A 21537-nucleotide genomic window follows, 5' to 3' on the forward strand; every position below is an offset into this window, starting at 1 on the left:
TGACTTCAATTTTCACAGCATGATTTAACACTTGTTATTTATCACTAGAAACTAATATTTGCATTTCTATAATATCTTTCACCTGAGAATATCAAAGACCTGACAACTTCTTGACAACCTCCTCCCTCCAGAGGCACTCAGATCAGGTAAAAAGCTCCAGAAAAAAAGCACAGTGAGGTTTCTGCAACTTGCCCAATGTCAAAGAGGAAGGCGATACCAAGACAAGTCTGATATATTCTTTCTACAGTGTTCAGCTCACAGATGTCCACTCTTTCTGCACTGATCCCACTCTGTAACATTCACTACTTTTTTGTGTGCAGTGTGTTCTCAGTAGCCCAAGAAAACATGCAGTCTAGTAAACCAAGGTACATAGTACAAAAGAAAATGGAGCTACTATTTATTACTTTGAGATATGACCTCTTACCAACATATTTAAAACAATTTCCAAGTTAGCCTTTATCATCAAATGGAAATTTTATTTATATTTTCAACATGAAATACATTAAAATACAATGTTGGGCTGACATACATGCTTTTCTGCAAGACTGATCAATTCTGTCTTGCATATTCTGATTTTAAATAGATACAAGTCCTATTTTAAACTTTTTCTGTACTCTGCTGTTCATGATAATTTACTCATTATTTATAAAGCACCGATTACAGGCTGTACATAACTAGGGAATGATGACATACAACAGAAGACAACAATTACTTGGTTGTGGGTTATCAAGTGCTAAGTTACGTATACATTTCTTCAAAATTCAAAAGCCAGCTTCCTTGGAGTCATGAACTGCTTCACAATTTCATCTGTGACCTGCTTCCTTCTTTCTTGATGAGCTGCTACCAAGGGTTGCATTGTTTCAATAAGGACCTTCTTCAGCTCCCCTGTGAGCAACTCCCCACTGGTGTAGGCCTGTCAAGAGAGTGTTGGCTGCTGAACATGGTGCCATTCACACAAAGACTCAGTGATCAGTATTTCTTTAAAATAAGTCATTTGGATGACTGAAAAGTAAGTACAGGCCTTAGAAAATTATCTGGTGTAACTCTGAAAATGCAACTTGCAGAGTTGCTTGTTGCCTGTTAAAAGGCTAAGGCAGCTGGCAAAGTTCCTATGTGACAAGTTATTATAAGGACTGAATAAACTACATTCACAAGTTTAACTAGGAAATCCTGTAATTACTTGCAGGAAACTGCAATTTTCCTCCCCAGAATTCCAGTTCAAATAAACAGTCACCCTAAGCCTTTTTTTTTATTTTCAATAACAAGTACAAATTCTCATATTTTTCTCTCACTGCATTTGGGTAAGAGACTAGATATGATTAAAATATCCTTTTTATAGCAAAGACACTCAATCTATGTTCTCACTGTAGTCATATTCACAGTTGCTAATCCACTCAATTGCTCAGTACTGAAATGCTTTAGCTTAGAAGCACAGGCCAACAGTTTTTGTTCAGTCACATTTAGCAACCATGGGATGGTTCAGCTATATCAGAAATGCCAATAAACATGATAATCTTACCTCCCCTCATCATCAAGCCATTTTTGACACCTGTTCAAGGTGTAAATGCTGCTGATGTTCACTCAGCAAGAGTAAAATACATTAACAAGAACAAATGCAATTTCAGTGGTGTAGTTTGGGGCACGTTTGTTTTAAAAACACCAAGGTTGCTTTCTCTGGAAGTGTCCTCTGGTGCTACAAGTGAAGCAGTTGCACTGATGCTGCTACAGTGGGCGAGTTCATGTTTTCTACTCAGGTTCTGAGGCACCATTGCAGCAAGCTGCAAGCTGCAAGCTTGGGCCAGGCTTTGTGCTCTGCAGCAGACTTAGGCTGACACTCTTGCAGTGGTCGGAGATTAATCTCTTTCAGAGAAAAATCTCTTTCAGTCAAATGTGCTTCAGGTTTCCATGAATTTACAACAGCACAGAAAGAGTAGCTATCCAACCCTGCTCTTGTGTGGGAAGGACTAGAGGACTGGAGAAGAATCTGCAGCTCTTGATTTTCTTGCAGCTGTGCCCAGCAGGAGAAAGCTGATAAATGAATGTGACATGGGTGTTATCTACTGCAGCTCCTGCCTTCCAGAGAACACACACCACCTAGTATTGCTGATGAAAGGAAGGGAAATGGCTTGCTACCAGCCTTGGGGACAGAAGTCTGCCAGATAGGCTTAAAGAAAATGCAATATATATGAAACAGTTTTTGCCTGGGATCAATGAATCAGTCCCTCAGAGCTTTCAAATTTCTTGTGATGATAAGAAGAAACCAAAAACCAGCAAGCTTTAGACATGAGCTTTTGTAGTTTTGTAGAACGTTTAGGTACTTTACAGTAAGGAACAGGCAGAGTGTATTATAGAATTAAAACAACAGTAATTCCAAGGTGACCTCATTTGAAAGGTAGGGAAGATATTATCCTACAGAATGTTGGAGATTCCTGTGAAAACATGGGGGATTTTTTGTTTTAAAGAAGAGGCAGATTGGCCTGTGAGAAAGAACACTGCAAAGAAACAAAAAACGAGACACAAACCTGAAATCTTCAAGAGATGGAGAGCATGAGAATAACACCAGAATTACCTTCCTGGAGGAGGTTCACAGGAGGACTGAACTGCAGCTCTGTTGAGGGCTGAGGTACAGCTTTGTCTTCAGAGCAGGGAAGGAATAACCCTGTCTGCAGTTTGGTTACTCACCTGCTTCAGTTGCTCAAGCCTGTCATCATCTTCCAGGAAGAAAGTCAGGTACATAATAGACACATCAACGTCACAGTTGCCTCCGTACTTCCTGTGCTCTTCAATGGTGTCCCTGCCCCCTGAGAAGGCGTGCTTGTTAATCTGGAACAACACCACCAGCTCAGGCTGTAATTCCCACTACAACTGGGATTACTTTACTGCAAACAGAGATGTGTCATCATCCTCCAAATTCTTTACCGAGGATTAGCTAAAGAATGAGTGGGACAAGTTAAAGCAGAGCCCCAGGACTGAGAAAAGGAGGTCATTAGAAGTCAGCAGGGAAAAATGGCTATACACATGCTCCTCAGATTGTATAATTAGAACAAAAATTAAGTGAAAATTAAAAATAATCTACGCAAGACTCAGTCAAAAAAGTTTTTAAGTCCCTTTCGTTGAAGCTGTTGGATAGAATTTGTGCTTACAGAAAATGTACTTCATGTAACAAAAATTAAGATATTTACTTTATCAAGAAATTAATTTTGAAAGAGATGAAGAAGGCATGGAGAATCCTGCAGAAATCCTAGAGATTACCTAATCTCCTCTTTTTGGGGAAAAGGAAAACAAAGAGAAAGCAAAATTTAAGATTACAGAAGTCTATCTAGAATGCTTAAAATCAGACCAATGCCCAATTGTTCAGTCTAAAAATAGAGTATTTGCTGACAGCCTCTCTCTTTTTAAGCATAGTTTCCTATAGGCAGATGAACAGCATTATTGAACAGATGTAATTGCTAATCCTATTCCCAATAAATGCAGAAGCCACTGGCCTATTTTGAACATTTATACATATGTAGAACTCTCTGAGGATGCTAATCTTCCTAAAAATTTAAAGAAAATAAATTGCTAAGTGGAGGGAAAAAAACTATTTCTTAACCATATGCTGCGCTTTCATTTAGCTCTTGTATCTTTTCAGATACCATAATCAACCTGCCAAGAGACACATTTGCATATGAAGCAGGTCTTTTTTTAGTTCTGGTATCTAGGAGCGGTTATATATTTACAATTTATGAACATTCCTACTATCTGTATAGACTGTCTAATGCTTTTTTGGATCTCTCCAACCACCAAGTTACAGATGATGTCTTGTGTCAACGAACTAGAATCAAAAATCATGCACTGATGAATATTTTAAGGAAATGAACTGCCATCTGCCACATTACATCTATTCTTATATTGTAGGGCAGCCTGAATAGCTGTCTCAGCATCTCTAAAATGAAGTTTTCACATACTCTTCTGCACTGACCTTCCTCCTTAACAGTTTTTGAAAGCCTGTATGAAGTTTTTTCAATGCCCTTCATCTCTACAGTTTGTGTTCTTCCTAAACAGAGAGGGATTAAATACAATATGCCAGGTGAAAGCATATTTTTGAAACACAAGATGTTTCCCTTCTTAATCTCAAACTCTTTCTTTTACATATTCTGGTACCTACTCATTGATTGAGGGTTTCAGTGACTTATCCATAATAGTGATGCACTGATTTTTTCCCCCTGCATTTTTCCGAATCCCTCAATATGTCTATAGACATAAAATCTAAATAACACTTTATAGAAAAACAAACAATTGAGTTGTAATTTCCTGATAGGTACAAAAAGAATAGTTTATTAAAATGCTGCCACTTATCTCACTGGATTACCCAGAATACTCTTAGCCATTCCCAATATATACTAATTTTTTATCTTCCATTACCTGTAAGTTTTGAACCTCATTAATTAGCAATGTACCAATAATCCGAAAAATGCTGTAAGCAGTAATTTTTTTTTTGTCCAGCATAGCATTCTCTTTTTAACCTTCAATCATGACCAGTAGTCACCTTTTCTAATATATATTTTATTTATTTGCTGTAACATATTTGGTCTTTCACTCAAGCTCTATTTCCATAAAGACTTGTTTCTGACGGGCTTCAGAAGCTGAAATAAATCTCAGCTTGTCCTCCATTACACAACACTTTATGTCATGTTCAGGATTTTTCTTTATGTCTTTTATTTTGTCCAAGTAGCTAGAATTATTTTTGAATTTTTTTCGAGTAGTTTAAAGACAGTAGAATTAGGACTTAGGAGCTTGGATCTCTTTGCAGATCACAAGTTACTTGCAAGAAAAAAACCATGGAAGAATGTTACTCATATTACCATTAACCATGTATTCTCTACTCTGAAATTACAGCTTTTTTTTTTTTTTTTAAAGCAACTCTGTAACTGTGCAAATAAACTGGAATTATTATAACCCAACACATGAAGAATTCCAATTCTTCAAAACAGTGCTGCTTAATCAGTTCCTACAAAAGAGAATGAAGTGTTATTAGGTGGCTGTAGAAGAGTCACACCATAACAGAATTAATCCAAGCCTGCCCAAAAGAAATAACACAAATACTTTTTTTCTTGTTTTGACAGTTATTTAATGTCTGGTTTCATGCCTATAAATTCCTTCCCAAGGACTGATTTTCATTCTCTTTAAATACCACAACACAGGTGAACTTTTGCCAAACTAAATCATCTGACACCAGATAAGAAAAAATCTTCCTTTGAAGTTAGAAACAAACTGGGAACATACTCAGAAGAAAACACCCCTTCTGAGTTGAAATTCAGCATAATGTTTATTTGTAAAATGGAGGGAGTAGATTTCTTTGTGAATTGGCAGCAATAGATTCTCAAGCAGCACGAAAGGTCTGACCTGTGTTGTAACTAACACTGTGCAATGTTTGGTGCTCCCAACAAAGAGAGGCAGTCAAGAGCTGTATATTAGGTTTACATCACAGCCTGTCAGATTTCAAAACTATGGCAACATAACATTTATTTTAAGAGCATGAGCCTCCACAGCTCTTATTCTCACACCACTGCTCTGCAGGTATCAGAAAAACAAACATGTTTTGTACACTATCCCAGCTAATATTTGTACTGTCAGATGCAAAAGATCATTTTGAGTGTCTAGCTAAATTAGCATAACTCAGTCAATTCCTGAAGATGCTTTGCCATGAAATGTATGGAAAAAACGACTCATATACATTGAAGGAAAACACTAAAAGTTGTCATTGTAACCAGAAGGACCTCTGAAGGTAGTGTCAGACAGCGGAGGGGGTATCAAAGGAGTGCCAGCCAGGAGCTGTGGGTCAACCCCTGCAGCACTTCCTGATGAAGCTGGAGACTATTTCAATTACATGGTACCTACAGATATGATTTAGGGATGATTTGACAGGGATAGGCTTATGGTTGAACTCTATGATCTTAAGGGTCTTTCCTGACCCAAATGACTCTATGATTCTATGACCACCACTCCTTTTTGTTATAAAGCTTTGTGCTATCAGGTTTTGCAGGTCCTTACCTTTGTCTTGATTTGTTTGGCTGTGTCAGTGAGGAAGATGGAGGAGTTTGGGTCACTAGCACTCATTTTGGTCTGTGCTCCTTGTAGGGCTGGGAAGAAGACTGAGTGGAGTAAGGCTGGTTTAGGCTGCCCAATTCTTGGTGCTACATCGCGGGTCATTCTAAAGTAAGGATCCTAAAACAACCATCAATAAAAGCACAGAATAAAATTGAAAAATGCAATTTGAAAGCTGACTCATGCTGACTCACTCATACCATAAGAAGTGATCTCAAAAAAAACAAAAACTGAAAAAAACCACAAAATATTCCAGAAGCTACTTTCAACCCAGTTCATTCAGAACACCAACAAACAAAAGCCCTTTTTTTTTTCCTATAGTGCTGTACACTCTGATTCCCTTAAGTAGCAGGCATATTTACAAAATTTTACATGAATTCAAATAGTTGCTAAAACTATGCTTAATATGCCTGGAGATAGATGAAGCCTAAAATGAAAGTTTTCTCCCAAAGCATTCTAACAACCAGCAGAGAATCTGAACTAAATCAGCAATCAAGCTGGCAGTGCCATGCTGATGATGTGACTTAAACCAAAGTGAAATATTACTTCATAATATTGTAGCTGATGAATATGATTACATCATCCTCCAGTGACTAAATAGCTAAAGATTCAGACAGTGCAGGATGTGATTCCTAGAAACGCTACTTATTTAAGGTAAAGATCCTATTACTCTCATTTGTATCTGATGTTCTTCCAGCTCTCTCTATAAATCTGAAATGTTAAGGTTCTGCAGCCTTTCAAGCAAACTATTTCAATGCTTCTTTATTCTTACCGAGAGAGGGTTTTTCCCCATGGTTCAACAGAAATCTCTTGTGCTGCAAGTTGAGCTCATTCCATCTTGTCCAAGTTACCATGGAGATGGCCAAAAGTTTCTTCCTACCCCCAGGTCAGTGTGCTTTTGCACAGATGTAACTGTCTTTGCTTTCCTAGATGTCAGCTCAGTGTGAACGGAGTTGAGATCAAGAGAGATCCAAGACTGGATGAATACATGATTTTGGGTTAAGCCTTCATGTTTTCATCTTTTAGGTCTTTCAGTTTCTACCCCAGAAAGGTGCTTGCAGGAATGTTTTACAGATGCCTCGAGACACCACCATATAGCTTGAATGGTACAACACAAAACCAAATCCATGAAAATCAAATTAAGCAATATGAATTTCTTACCTGGTCAATAGCACATGGGATAAGACACTGAATATTCTCCTTGCCATTGAATATATGTGGAAATGATGAGCTGAAGGATGGAGCAGCTTGGATAGCAGGAAAGCTGATCTTACCTAAAAAACATGTTTGGAAAAGCTAAGCAATCAACAGAAGCAGTTGATACACTAAATTTTTTGCAATATGTAAAATGCAGAAGTGAATCATCCAAATGCTTAGCTGAAGACCAAGCTCTATCTTTATCAAGCACTGCTGACTTATCTGAGGAGGCTTTTTCATCTTTACCTTCTGCAATGTCGACAAACCTTCAACTGACATGGAAACTAATGACAAAAGGGAAGCTGTGACCACATTGACTTCAGCAGAAGTTCATCACTGCATAGCCCCTTGATCGTTGAACTATCTACCCTTTCCAGAAACAGAATTGAGTAGGCTTTTCCTTTTTCTTTACTGTGTGAGAAATAGCTACAGTCATCACATAAGCTTCCCTCTAAGATCTTAAATCACTGCTATATGCATCCTGTACTCACGAAGGATCTCAGACGTGCCCAGTTTTCTTTTTCATACAGGGCTTAATCACAGTGTGGCCAACCTGGAACTGATCAAAATCCTATCACAACAGACAGCAAATTGTGGACTTTCACACACATGTGATGAAGTCATAATCACAATACCATCTTTTATCAGAGTACTGCTAAAACAAGTGGAAATCTGTTCCTTGGTTACAGCGAAGGCTGAAAGCTGTCATTGGCCTAATTACTGGATGAAGAATGATGATAATGCTCAGAAACATCCAGGATTTAATGTCATTTTTACACAGAATCTTTTTTCTTGTCCACGTGGCAGAAACTTGCAATTGCAGTGAAGCAAATGGGAGACTTGAGTTACCCAGCACCTTGATAATTATGCTATTCAGCACTCAACTTTTTTCATATAGGTAAATGCCTATATGTATCAATGCAACTTTTTCTGACAAGTTTCTTTACAAATTTGGCATAGAAATTTCTAGAAGGTAAGATTGTCTGTAGCTCCAGTCATTGTAACAAAAGAATAAAAAAGAAAAAAAAAAGTTGTTCTCTGCTTTGGACTCTTCAACAAGGGGAAAGTACAAAATGCAAAGTCAAAAAGGTAGATGTTATTCTAGAAATTTCATTGTGTGTTCTATTCTGAAGGAACAACAGTAACATCAGAATCTGCTTACAAACATAATCCTCCTGCTTTTTCTGTCTGTTTCATGAGTGGCAGATACTAATCTCTTTAAACTACTACTAAAAATAGCTCAATTGAAAGTGAAAGCAAGCACTGTTTCTTGTAATTAGTATGATTTCCTACCAATGCAATCACTGTCTGTAAAGCCAAAGATGCCTTTCACTTGATTAAATGTGACATGCTTCTGAACTTTGACAATGTTTTTGTAGAATCCAGCACTTGTCCTGTGAGGAAAAAAAAAACAAAACAGAAGTGGAAAAATAGAATGAGAAGAGGAGGAGAGTGTATGTACAAAGTCTGACTGCAAAAGCTGAGAACATCAAAAAAACTGTAGGATTAAATCTCAGTTTCAGACTTTTTGTGGCCAATTGAAATGATAGTTAGAGAATCATTTACAAACAAATTTTATGCCTTGAAAGTTTAATTTATTCTTCCCTTCCCCCAATCATTACTACAATCATTATTACATTCTTCTTTAAACTTCACTCAATGCTGTATTATTAAAATAATTGACCACAACGAATTGCTGCAATGCCTTCTGTTAAAGGCAATAAAGTGTAAATGCATCTGAGAGATTCCGATACCATCTTAAACAAATCAATCTGGAAGTTTCTTGGTGGATTAGGTATTTTTACACTTTTGCTGGTTTAATATATTTATCATATTTTATACATTGCACACACAAATATTTGTTCATATGCTATAAAGAATAATGACAACAATATATATAAAATGTTAGCACAAAAAATAGTATGTTTCTATTTCAAGTGTTATAAAACTTGTCCTGAAGCTTTCAAATTTAGACACACTTATTAAAACATTGCTGGTAGTCAAATAGTAGAGAGAAAATACAGACACTTTTTCACTACAATGATCTACAGAAATTTATACTTACCCTAAATAGTCTAAATCTGAAAATATAAAGGTTTTATTGACATCAAAACCACATGCAATGATGTCTTTTGCATTTTCTCTAGCATATTCATGTGCCTTCTCAATTGTCATGTCCTTCCAAAGGTATTTCTCATCATCAGTTAACTGTATTACCAAGGGAACATCAAATACTTCTTGCAGCCACCTAAAAGAAGCAGACATGTTTTATCCCAAATTAAGTTAAAGCGAAGATGTAAATCATACAGCTAAAATATATTTATATATTTAAACAAAAGTATATGGAGAGGTCTGCTCTTCTCTTTATATGCATATGGAGTTATATTTATGTGAACAGATAAAATGTGTCACCAGTTGCAAAGGAACCAGAATTCTAAGAGGTTTTACCTCTCTGAGTCCAACGTCTCTGTCCTGCTGCTGCAGGCACCACCTTACAGAGCAATCTTACTGAGTCTTGTAGGGAACTGGTTTGTAGGGACAAGAGAAATTCTAAGGAGTGCCACATGGCTAAGGGAGTAAGGAAGAGGGCTTTATGGTGATGCAGGGTTTGTAATCATTTCAGTGAAAAGGTTAAGACTGAATTAAGTTCATTAATATTCACTTCATGTAATCAGAACTCCTTGCAATGTATCGTTTTGGCAGTTTCACATGCCATGTTCAATGCTTCTTTTGAAAAAAAATGCTTTGATTAATACAATTGGTAGAAATAACTTACTTTGTGAACATAAATGGGATGAGATGACCAACATGCATTGCCTGAGATGATGGCCCTCTGCCTGTATAAAGGTAAAAGGGCTTCTTATTTTCATAAGCATCAAGTACTTGGTCCATATCTCTAAAGAAAAAACAGACAAAATAAGATACGACTCTTCAGTAAGAAATATCCACGGTAAAAAGCCTTTATTACAGAATCTGAGTGTTTTTAAAGCCAAAAGTATTTACAAATAAATTATAGTATGTTAAGTGTTCTAGAGATAAAAAAGTTATTGTTTACTCATTTTTTAATTTAAGAAAAGCATGGTTTCCTTCAGTCTCCATGTGGAAAAAAATCTCAAAGAAAAATGAAATCAAATGTGATAATTTAATGTTGAAATTGTGCAACTTTTAAAATTACTTCATTGGATAATAATCTCTAGGGCCTAGTAAAACAGCCAGGGACCATTTCTCAAACAGGTTCAACCAAGCAGCTTAGCTGACCTCTGGTGGAGGCCATGCCCTCAGTCATGCCCAGGCCCTTCTGTGAAACCTGCTGGTGCCACAGTCCAAAAAGCCCCTGTGTGCTAACAATTAAACAGTGAAGGTCACAGGCAGGCTCATGCTTAAGATCACTCCCTGAGCCTTTTCTGTACCACAAACAGATGCACAGGAGCCCTGCTGAAATCACTAGTGGCACCTGGAGTTCTCTGCTAGGCCACTGCCTCTGGCTGCTGACACAGAGTGAAAATGAGCCTGCACTCTGAGCACATTTCTTCAGTTTGGAATTACTGAGGACACATCAGAAACCAAAACAATCAAGCGTTTCAGGTGTTGCCAGGGAAAATCTGCAACAGTTGCTAATTTCAAACGGCACAGTTGGTTTGCCTTGGTATAAAAGTACATGGTTTCTGCTAGTTACAGGTTTCTCCCAATAATTCTCACAGGAAAACTCACCTGTGGGAAAAAAAGATTCCTCTGCGTAGAAAGTGGTGAGGTTTTTGCCCAGTAGCTCTTTCTATTCGATTAATCAGGTCTGTGTCAATTTTACTGCTGCCAAACCGAACTATAATCATAAAATGTTAAAAAAGAAATTAAAATAAGCACAGCATAGCTACAATCAGATCTTGGAATACCAAGAACACACCAATGCAGGCTAGATTTAAAATGACATCTTCACGTCAAAAAGTCAAAGTCAATTTTCCTGATTCTTGCCTGAAGACCCAGCAGTCACCTCCAGTATAATCTCTATGCTAGCAGGCTCACCTCACTCACAATATGCAGTATTTCTCCATCCACAAATTACTATAATTACAGTTTCCTTACAGTAGAAGCACTGATATTCCAAGAAAAAGCATGCTAAAGAAATACATTCAGACCACCAACTCAGCCTGAACCATACAATAAAAATGCCTGTGAGGCTCTGAATGTTTCTCTCTTGATATCTAAATTTTCTGCTGTAAGACATCTTTTGCTTCCACTCAAACAACATCACCAACCCCAAATAGTCTTCTGCAAACTTATTTCTTCTTTAATATGTATATGATTACAGACACTGCTCCCCTCAAGAGGCTTGAAAAGGAAATGCATAATGCTCTTCATGGCAACCAGTAAGACTTACGACTTGGTGGTTTAGGAAAGGTTGTGATGGAGTAAAATAGCACTATTTTCCCTACTCCCAGTAATTCTGGGATCCTAATAATCAGGCCAATGCTCTATGATTTAAACTTGTTTGAAAAAATCTATATAAGAATCTACTGCTTGCTACTATTCTGCTCTATTCAATATTAGAACTATTCAACATTGTACTAATTGAATGCAAAATGCATCACAAAAAGGCAAATAATAATCTGAATGAATGCTAAGAAGGGATCAAATGAGCATGAAAATGATTCAGCACATCAACAGCAACTGGTAAGAGGCTAATCTGACAGAAACAGAAAACATGAAAATGCCCCAGATTAACTGGGACTAGCTACCCTAGAAATATTTGTATACTGTCGTAGAAAGTGATTAAAAAAGCTCTCTGGGTATAAAACGCTTCACTGGAAATGCCTAAATATCTTTATTAAACATTCACAGGCTACACAACTCCCTTTTCTTTACCCATGATCACCTTTTCTGCTAAAAAAATGGATCATTTTTCCCTACCTATTCCCTCCTACTTGAATGTTCAGAACATCTTCGGCTCTCTGCTCACAAAGAATCTGCCTTTCTAAACAGCTTCTGACAAAGACACAGCCTCTAGTCCTAAACAAGCTTTAAAAAAAAATCCTAGTGTGCTTTTCATCTCTGGTGCTCTAGCTTTTACCAAAATACAGCTTTCAACTCACTGTGCAGAAGTCCTGAGAACTGCCATTTTCACAAAAGCCTATTTGCGTTTGCTGAAAATTCATTGTGTACTTTTCCTCTGTGCCATTGCCCTGTTGTAACTACATGGAGAAACGTACACCCTAGTATTTGTTATACAGTAACTCTGGTGACCAGGCCAGTCTGGATGATCTCTGAACAGTCATGACAACTGGGAGAAGCTCCTGGAGGCTGGAAGAAAGCAAATGCCAATCCTACCTTGAAGAAGGGCTAGAAGAAGGAATTGTGGAATTGAGGTGGATAGGCCAGTCCACGTCACCTCAATCTGTGGGCATGTGCTGAAACAAAGAATCCTGGAAATCATTCCCAAACATTAAAGACAAGAAGGTGACTGGTAGCAGTCAGCAAGGATTTATGAATGGAAAATCACTGTCAGACCAACTTAATAGTCCTATGATGCTATGACTATAGCTGAGGTGAGAATAGTGAATGTTGTTCACCTCAGCTTTAGTAAGGCTTTTGACACTGCCTTCCAGCTCATTCTCAGAGATAACTGATGAAATCTGGACTAGGCAAGTGGACAGCAAGGGGAAATGATGCCTTAAGTTTTAGCTTTCGTATTTTTCAGATTCTGTGCTGCCTTAGTGTGTAACCCTGAACTTCATATTAAGTGTTAGTAAGTTCTCTTCACAGGGTAGGTAGACAAAACAATCCTTTTCCAGCTTGAGAACCAAGGACAACCATTGCAGCCTTGAACCCAAAAAGCATAAACAACAGCAAATTGAAGAGAGCAAACAAGGAGGATGGGACTTCATAAGCTCAAGCTGTAATTCGACAATTAACCCCAATATGTAAATGGACCAAAACTTATAAAAGTGTGAAAACTTGTGACCAGTCATTCATCTTGCAACCATCTTTGGTGTAGCCCTGGCCAGGCTCTTGTACTGCCCAAGGTGTATCCTTTTAATAAATGCCTACTTTATTCTCTTAACTCTGTCTAGCCTCTGTTCCAGGTCAGCCTCTCAAGGCACCAGAACTGAAAACCAGCTCAACTGCCAAGCTCAGAAGGTTGTAAGCATCAAGCACAAGGCCCAGCTGGAGCCCAGAGCCCAGTCTCAGCAAGTGTGCAGGTGAAATAATCCTGGGAGGGGTGGCTGATACAACAGATAGCTGTCGTACTATCCAGAGGGACCTGAGCAAGCTGGAGAAATGGGCTGATAAGAATCTCATGGAATTCAGAAGGGAACACAAAGCCCTGAATTTGGGGAGGAATAACTCTGTACAGGGGTACAGCAGGGGGCAACTGGCTGGAAAGCAGAAGAACCTCAGGGTCCCAAGGTCCTGACAGACAAGGAATTGAATATAGCTTGTAATGCACTCCTGTGGGTTGAATGGTCTGAGGCCTTGTGGGTTGCATCAGGAACAGTGCTGCCAGAAGGTGAGGGGCGGTGATCCTTTCCCTGTATCAAGCACTGAGGAGACACATCTGGAGCACTGGTTCTGGGATCCAGCGTAAGAAGGACACGGATATAATAAAGTGAATCCAGCAAAGGGCCACGAAGATGAAGGACTCAGAGCACCTGTTTTACAAGGAGAGTTTGAGAGAGCTGGGATTGCTGAGCTTGGGAAAGAGAAGGCTCAGGAGGGATCTTATCAATGTGTATAAATATGTGATAAGGGTAAGTGGGGAGGAAGTAAAAGAGACAGCACCGGACTTTTCTCAGTGATGTCCAGTGAAAGGACAAGAGGCAAATGGTACAACTTAGAAGGAAGAGGAAATTCCATTTAAACACAGAAAACCCCTTCATACCGTGCACATGGTCAAATACTGGAACGTGTTGCCCAGCAAGGTCATGGGATCTCCCTCACTGGAGATTAAAAAACCCTACTGGACAAGGTCCTGAGCAACCTGCTCTAGTTGACTGTGCTTTGGGGAGAGGGCCTGACTAGATGATCTGCAAAACTGTCCACCAACTTCAACCATTTGGTATCACCTGCAATTTTCAGCTTACTGAATTATCAGCACAGTTAGCATAAAAAGCTCTTTCTCACTCACTCCTCTGCTCTTTGCTCATGCTCAAACAAACAAATTTCTAGGTATGTTCATACCTAGACAGAACCCTTCATAGCTGACAGAACTCTTCCTCCCAGAATATCTTCAGGCTGTTTTGTTGTGCTACCACACACTTAAGTGCACATCTAGGACAACCATTTCAGGAGAAGACCTCTGTCAATTCCAACACTGATTTCATTTCTTCTGTGTTTGATTAAACATAAACACAGTGGCAATTTTCTCGGGTACCACTAGTAAGAGATCATAGGTGGCACAAAAAATTCCCTTAGGGTAAGAGCTATCCAATATTCTTGGACAATACCTTTTTATTGTTATTTTTAAAAAGGGAAGGAAAAGAAGGAAGCTTATCAATAACAACCAGCAAATGCTTCACATCCTGAAGTGGCTAGGCTAGCATTCTTCTTTGAAAAATTTCCAACACAGCACTTAGAACAAGTAGAATGACTCATTTATCAAATTCAACAATCTGAGAGTAGTGTAAAGAAGTAAGAACCCTTTAGGCTAACCCACACTATGGAAGATGAAAGGTCTTATGTACACAGTTACTGGAAAAAAAGGGCATGAACTGATTTATAGTAAGTTGCTTCTAGGACTATTCTGAAATTGTGCCAATACAATTGTGCAATTCCTTTTCTAAAATGCTCAGAACCCCCTTTTCCAAGAAAAAAAAAACCCAAATCACTTCTCTGTAACTCCTGTGCAAGTAAGAAGATTATGAGTGGTCTTGTCTATTTCCAAATTCTAATAAATGTATTTTTTTCCTTCTCTCACACTGACCTCTATTTTTCTTTGCACACTTCTACCTTTCCAACTTTTTCTTTCTCCTGTTACTTCCTGCAGACTCAGCCAATGTGTGCATACACTTGACACAATCTCTCAGTAATATCACAAAGAGTTAAAATAATGCTGACACAAGCAACTGTCCCAAAAGCAAATACGATTACTGCCATGTAAGGGTGTTTGCTCTATTGTGAGAAATAAACTACTAGGCAGACCTCAGCAATGTACAGCTGAGGTACTAAACATGAACTGAAGATTGACAAAAATGAAAAAACAGGAAAAATGGAGAAATTAATGAATAGTTCCTTCACTTGTTTCTATGCTAGACTCAAACAAGTTATTAAAACAGCAAACTGTAAAACCAATAAGGAAATTACCTAGACCTCTGTTTCCTAAACTTACAAAACTGCAAGTTTTCTAACAACCCCATCTGAAACATTTTCCATTATACTGCGTGTTTTTGAATGAGTTGCAACTTCTTCATTCCAGCCAGCACTTGGCTTCCTGTACGTGTGCCTTCTGAAGAAGTCATTAGACTTCACAGATTTCTGCATTAGTTTTGGATCATTCCTGCCCTCTCTCATCTATAAGAGATGTGAGAAGCAGGTAGGAAGAATCCTTCAGCCTGGCCAAAATGCTCTTTTGCATTCCAGCCACTGAAGATACAGATACTCAGTCACTGTGTCTTCATAAGTATAATTTTTAATAACAGTCCTTAAACCAAAAAACAAACCACATTAAAACTTGGATTTTGAACTTTAAAGTTCTTTGCAAAGTATTTACGTCTTTCACAGGAAATCTCCACCTGGGACATTTTCATCTCTTACAGCAAATTCTTTAGACATGGAAATGCTAAGATTAGACATAAATTAAATGTTACCTATGATGTTTTGATCTGGATTTGTTATGATGCCTTGCTGTTTCTGTGGTCATTAGGATCACTTTACATAAATTCCTTAGTAGCAGTGAAGGAAGAGTTATACCTATGAGCTTGTCATAATCCACGCCTTTAGCATTTGATGTCTGCACATTCCAGGGATCCACTAAATCCTCATCCTCTTCTTTAGTTGTACCATTGTTTATTAATACAAGATCTTTTGGAGGCAAGCCTGCCTGATAATCTTGTCCTGTTGTTGTTTTATACGACAGTTTTAATGATAAGAGCATCCTCACTGCTGCATCAATTTCATCCTGAATAAAGGAAAAAACCCAAACAACTGTTCACCTGAACATATTTAAAGTAGACAATTACATTCATGTCCTAACCTTTCAATATCCCACATCCATGCTTTGATCTGAACTGCATCATTAATAAATTCTAAACTCTGTCCTATTTAAATGTTTTCAGCATTGGTATCAAATGTAGAAGAAAAGCAAATACTTGATTATTGGAATATAAATCATCACCATTGTCAAGATATTTAAAGCACTTTGGTCTTGCTTTTCAATTTCTGCCTAGGAAAAAAATGCTTGCTTGCTCTTCAGAGGTATAACAAGCTCAGCATTTTTTACCATAAATTTCTAAGCTATATAAATTATAAATTATAATAAAATAAATAAAATGTAAATTATTATCTAATTTACTTTACAATGCTTTTAGTGGCTCACCTTAAAATAACTTATTCATTACAATTCATTGACAAACTTGAAGACAAACTAGAACAAGAAGTTATGGTTATGACCTCTCTAGTATACAGCTATTGTAAAATCTCATGCAAACAATAAATAGAACGACACTTTATTGAACTCCCAGTTTTCAAGGCTTACTCCCACAGGCAATACATTAAGAGAGCCCATATTAAAACTGAGCTCTCCTTGCCAAAATAGTGATGACACAATAGGGAACCTGAAATAAATGGCAAATTACTGAATTATTTAAGGGAGATTAAGAAGGGACTCTCAGTAAAGTTACAGGAAGACATATTTGATAATGTCTACAATAATTCCTGCCGAAAAAGATTTTCATGAACCATCTAAAACCAGGGAAGAATGCAAGTGACATAAATTTACTTGAGAAATAAATGCCTTGGAACCTGTAACATGGTATGGCAACAAGATGAAGCAAACTTCTAGGACTCTGTTCTTACTTCAAGAGTAAAAACTTGGGTCTTGCCAGTGACTACCATACTCCAGGTATGCCACAGTTCACAAAATGGACATAAACAGTTTTTAACAAGAGTTTTTCCCATCACAATGCAAAATAGATCTTAAAACAATAAAATTCTTCAGCACTCAAAGACATACCTACACTGAAAAAGAATGGGTTCAAAATATGAAATGCAAATACCTTTGGTGCTTTTCCTGCTTTCAGTGCTCTGACTTTCTCTCCTTGTTCAGTCACTCTTTCAAAGAGCTGAAGTGGACTCAGAGACTTCAAATCACAGTTTGGGCTGTTGGCCATTTTTCCAGACTGCACAAAGATCTGTTTAGGTGCAACTCAACTGAATTTATCCTCTTCCAACTCCTTGGCTTGGAGATTCAAAGCAGCAGCAACAAAGAGAACTGTAGGGCAAAAAGTAGTATGTTTTACTCTTTAGTGTAAGCTTTCAAGATTAGGTGAACAGAACAAGAAAATAAAAACTATACTGATCTCTACCACATTCTGTTCGTATCAAATTGATAAATGTGGAGACATTACACAGAGAGTTTCAGCTTCACACAAAAAATGGACAGAGACTGACAAGAGTACCATTTACATCATGTAAATTTAGACATCACTGTTTGTGTTGTCTGTCTATGTATCTAACACTTTTCAAAGTAAAATTCCTTGCAAAAGAAAAACAATTAAATTCATGTATATACAATTCAGAGCATCTCAGAACAACTGGTAGAGGCTGATTCCTGATGAATGTTCCTGCACTTGATACCCTGTTAAACTCTGGCTGATGAGACTATCATACTGAACTTTATCTTAGCATATGTAATAAGAGTATTTCAGGCTAAAGAAAGACACACAAGTGCAAAGCTTAGTCATCTTTGTGGCTTTCCTCCAGAGGTTATAAAACACATTGATGACTGCTGAGAAATGCTGCTTTCCAAAGAATCCTCGGGTCAGCACTAGGCTGTGAATTTGCCTGTGTTTCTCAGAACTATGCAGGAAAAATAATAGATGGTTTAAAATGAAGAACTGGCTGAGACTAAGAACACAGCAGTCTGCCTAAGCACACTCTGTCATCCTGTGCCTACGTCCACCAAGGGGGAAGCTCTGTGTCCATGTAAAAAACTACTGACTTGCAAAGGTCTCATCTCTCTGGAGAGACCTCCCAGCAAATTACCGATCCACTGCTGTGCATGGAGCACAGACTGACTGTGTGTTAGTAAAGGTACACATTCCTTGGGCTCCCTTTTCCCAGAATTAAAACAAACAAAAAATCCAAACAAAACCAAACCTCCAGAAGCATATAACAGTTGCATTAGCTGTTCAGCAATATTTCAAAGCCTTTCTTGTACAAAACAATCACTCTAATCACAACCTTGGTTATATTTACACAGTGCTCATTTAAACTACTGCTAGTGTAAAAAGCCTTCACCTGCCTAGTAAACTTTGAAGGTCAGTTTGGTAACCAGGTGGTTACCAAAACATACCTATTGTGAAGGCTGTGTGCCAGTCAGCTGCAATATTCCCATATTTCAGCCTCAGTTGATTACTCTTAGAAAACTGAGAACTGGACTTGTTAATATAATTTGTTTACTCTATTAACTCTTGGATTGCCACACTTAGATCACATAATAATACTTAAGTTTTTAACCTAATTTGATTCCTTTAAACTTGGCTTTTTGCAGTTCTACAGTGTGATTAAAAAAGTAATTTGAAGCAGATCAATCAATTTTTGTTGCATTCCTACAATTTAATTACATTTTTTAGTTTCGATATTGCCTTCCTCTTCTTCATGGGCAGAGAATATCTTAAGTGTCAAAGAAAGTATAGAATAAATACATATTAGAAAATGTTAATTAAGATTAACACACAGCCTTTCTGCAGGAAACATGTTCTGCAGGAACATGTCATTTATATTTACTGGCTTCAAATTTCACAAAATAATAAGGACCTAAATAAGAATTTTCTTTGGTGTAGAACAAATTGTGACTAGCTGTTTTAACTTAATTTCTTACAGTACAGTCTTACTGATGGATTGCCTCCATTCAGAAAGGCTGAAATGACAGCTGACACTTGGCACATATACTGGAAAGCGGCAAACCAGACTCCTTAAAATGTTTGGAATATTATGGATTTAAGCTGCAAAGAGAATCTCGAATGAAGGTGCATCTTCATTGAAAAGTAGCAAAAGTAATCTAGGTGGTGCCACAAGACATGAGGATATTGTGACTACAAAATGCAAAGCACATGGACTGCTACCTAAAGGTTATCTCTATTTACCTCAGTACTGCCCCTATTTGCTAGTGGAATTCAAGCCAGGAATTAAGTTGTGTGGAACACAGCTCTTTACCTTTTGGAATTCATTAATGCAATTGTGAACCTTAAAAAGAAATATTCTACTATTTATCAGGATTTTTTTTTCCTTGCGTTCTTACCGACATTATAAAAATTAACCGTTCTAGACGGATTACATTCCACAGGCAAACAGATCTGAAGGAAAAAAATGGTGCATGGGAATTGGAGAATGAAGTGTTAGGATATTTAGGACCTGACCTAGAATGACCCAGTATGAACCTGAAAGCCAAGATGTGTGTGCTTTATCTACCTCTGAAATGCAGGTAACTTATAATGAGTACTGTAGCTGCGTCCATTTCAAAATATTAAATTGCTATGAGACAAAGCTCAAAAATAATCCTTAGCAAAGATATCAGAAAACTACTGCATCTTCCTCCCTTTCCAGCTAGCTGACCATCACAGATCTATGATCATTTTCACTGTCTCCGGTCTGACTTGGTAACTTAAGAGACCTGAGAATTAAAAAACAGGGTTTCACATTAAGTTAAGAAGACAAACATTGCATGAAAGTACATTATGACTTCCAGAGACAACAGTAATACAACAGTCCAGACCAAGCTTTCATGAGCAAATGAGACTAAGTCTAAAAGCACTTACATTCCCGAAAACTGCTTTTCCTCCTGTAAAACAAATCAAAACAAAAAAGGCAAAATTGAAGTAGGTAGCATCCACACAGATGTCATGTGAAACAGGCCTGGAGAAGCACTCCAACATAGGCTGCACTTTACAGCAGACCTACCTTCCCAGTCATGGCAATCCCATCAATTTACACACGAAATTACAATAAAAGAGTGCAAGATGATGCCCCAAGACGACAGATAACACGACCATTCAAAGACTGAGGAAGTCACCAGAAGAAAGCCCGACCTCAGTCTTTGCTCTACCGCAGCCGTATGAAAGCAAAGCTCCCGTACAGGAACGGCTGTGCACGACATTTCCCAAGGCGCCAATGTTCCCTAAGCCCGGCGTCCTGCAGCATTCCCTGCCACGCCCCGCCCGGGCACAGCAAAGCCACTCGCCAGCTCTGCCCTTCCTGCGCCGGGATGCGTTTTCCAGTGACCTGGACACCCCGCCCTGCCCTTCCCAGGGAAAAGGGCATTTTCACCTGACCCTAAGGCGAGGCAGCCCCGCAGGGAATGGAGGAAAAGCCCTCAAGCGCACCGACGCATCTCAAGGGGAAGGAGAAAACGTGCCCGGCAGAGACTCTCCACACGCGGCGCCTCGCACCGGTCACAGGGGGGCAGTGGCCATCCAAGCAGCCCCTCTCCGCCCGCCGGGGTGTCTCTGCGAGTGCCCGTGCCCGTGCCCGTGCCCGTGCCCGTGCCCGTGCCCGTGCCCGTCCCGGCCCGCGCCGCCGCTCCTCACCCGCCGTTCCTCTGTCACCACCATTGCATCACCCCGGCCGGCACGGCCGCCGCGCCTCCCGGCCGGGAAACACAACCCCCCGGAACTACTGCCTCACACTCCCTCCTGCTCCAGCCACCAGCCCGAGGGAGCGCTCTCCATTCCGCTCGCAGCTGCGGAAAAGGAGCTTCTTCCTGCTCAAGGAGCTGCGGTCTGACCCTGCCCTTCCCAACACGCGGCCCCAGCGCGGGGGCTACGACAAGCGGAACTGTTTGAGTGGAGTGCCTTGCTTTCACCCGGCGTGTTTTTAGAAACGGCGCGGCGGCGGCCGGCAGGTGAGTTCCGGGCGCGCTGCCGGGAGCGCAGGTACCGCGGGGATGGGAACGGGAACGGGAACGGGAACGGGAACGGGAACGGGAACGATAACGGTGCCGGGTGCCGGTGTCCTCGCACCACGGGTGGTCCCGGGGCCCTCTCGGGACCCGCTTCCTCGGGTGGGGCTGCTCCGGGGGGACTGGAGGGAGCCGGTGCAGAATCC

General features: G+C 39.2%; 2 protein-coding genes across 4 annotated transcripts in view; one reads left to right on the forward strand and one right to left on the reverse strand.

The window, feature by feature from the left end:
- Positions 1–455: 455 nt before the first annotated feature.
- On the reverse strand, positions 456–21147 carry WARS1 (tryptophanyl-tRNA synthetase 1). Of its 3 annotated transcripts, XM_066188817.1 has the most exons (12): positions 21021–21147; positions 20253–20275; positions 17490–17704; positions 16186–16393; positions 10996–11104; positions 10061–10180; positions 9350–9532; positions 8578–8678; positions 7249–7361; positions 6034–6207; positions 2683–2823; positions 456–913 (listed from the first exon to the last, which is right to left on the reverse strand). In XM_066188817.1, exons 3-12 carry the CDS (start codon positions 17601–17603, stop codon positions 755–757), a joined length of 1422 nt encoding a protein of 473 aa, XP_066044914.1. In that variant the 5' UTR covers positions 17604–17704; positions 20253–20275; positions 21021–21147; the 3' UTR covers positions 456–754. The 3 variants fall into 3 exon arrangements, with proteins under 3 accessions (XP_066044914.1, XP_066044915.1, XP_066044916.1); XM_066188818.1 differs by lacking the exon at positions 20253–20275; XM_066188819.1 differs by lacking the exons at positions 20253–20275; positions 21021–21147 and adding an exon at positions 20395–20578.
- WDR25 (WD repeat domain 25) overlaps positions 21143–21537 on the forward strand; it is a 60005-nt gene continuing 59610 nt past the window's right edge. Inside the window, exon 1 of the mRNA XM_066188816.1 lies at positions 21143–21334. The gene's annotated coding sequence lies outside the window, so the exon portion shown is untranslated. The remainder of the gene's footprint in view (positions 21335–21537) is intronic.

The sequence above is a fragment of the Chamaea fasciata genome, unplaced genomic scaffold (assembly GCF_029207755.1).
Source record: "Chamaea fasciata isolate MVZ Bird 193981 ecotype frontalis unplaced genomic scaffold, bChaFas1.0.hap1 SCAF_7, whole genome shotgun sequence".
NCBI classification, from domain to species: Eukaryota; Metazoa; Chordata; class Aves; order Passeriformes; family Sylviidae; genus Chamaea; species Chamaea fasciata.

Coding starts and splice junctions, on each gene's coding strand:
- WARS1 (XM_066188818.1), bottom strand. CDS start 17,603: ATGGCCAACAGCCCAAACTGTGATTTGAAGTCTCTGAGTCCACTTCAG. Junction 16,394..17,489: donor AAGCAGGAAAAGCACCAAAG/GTATTTGCATTT, acceptor TCCTTTATTCAG/GATGAAATTGATGCAGCAGT. Junction 6,208..7,248: donor TCCCATGTGCTATTGACCAG/GTAAGAAATTCA, acceptor TGGTTGTTTTAG/GATCCTTACTTTAGAATGAC.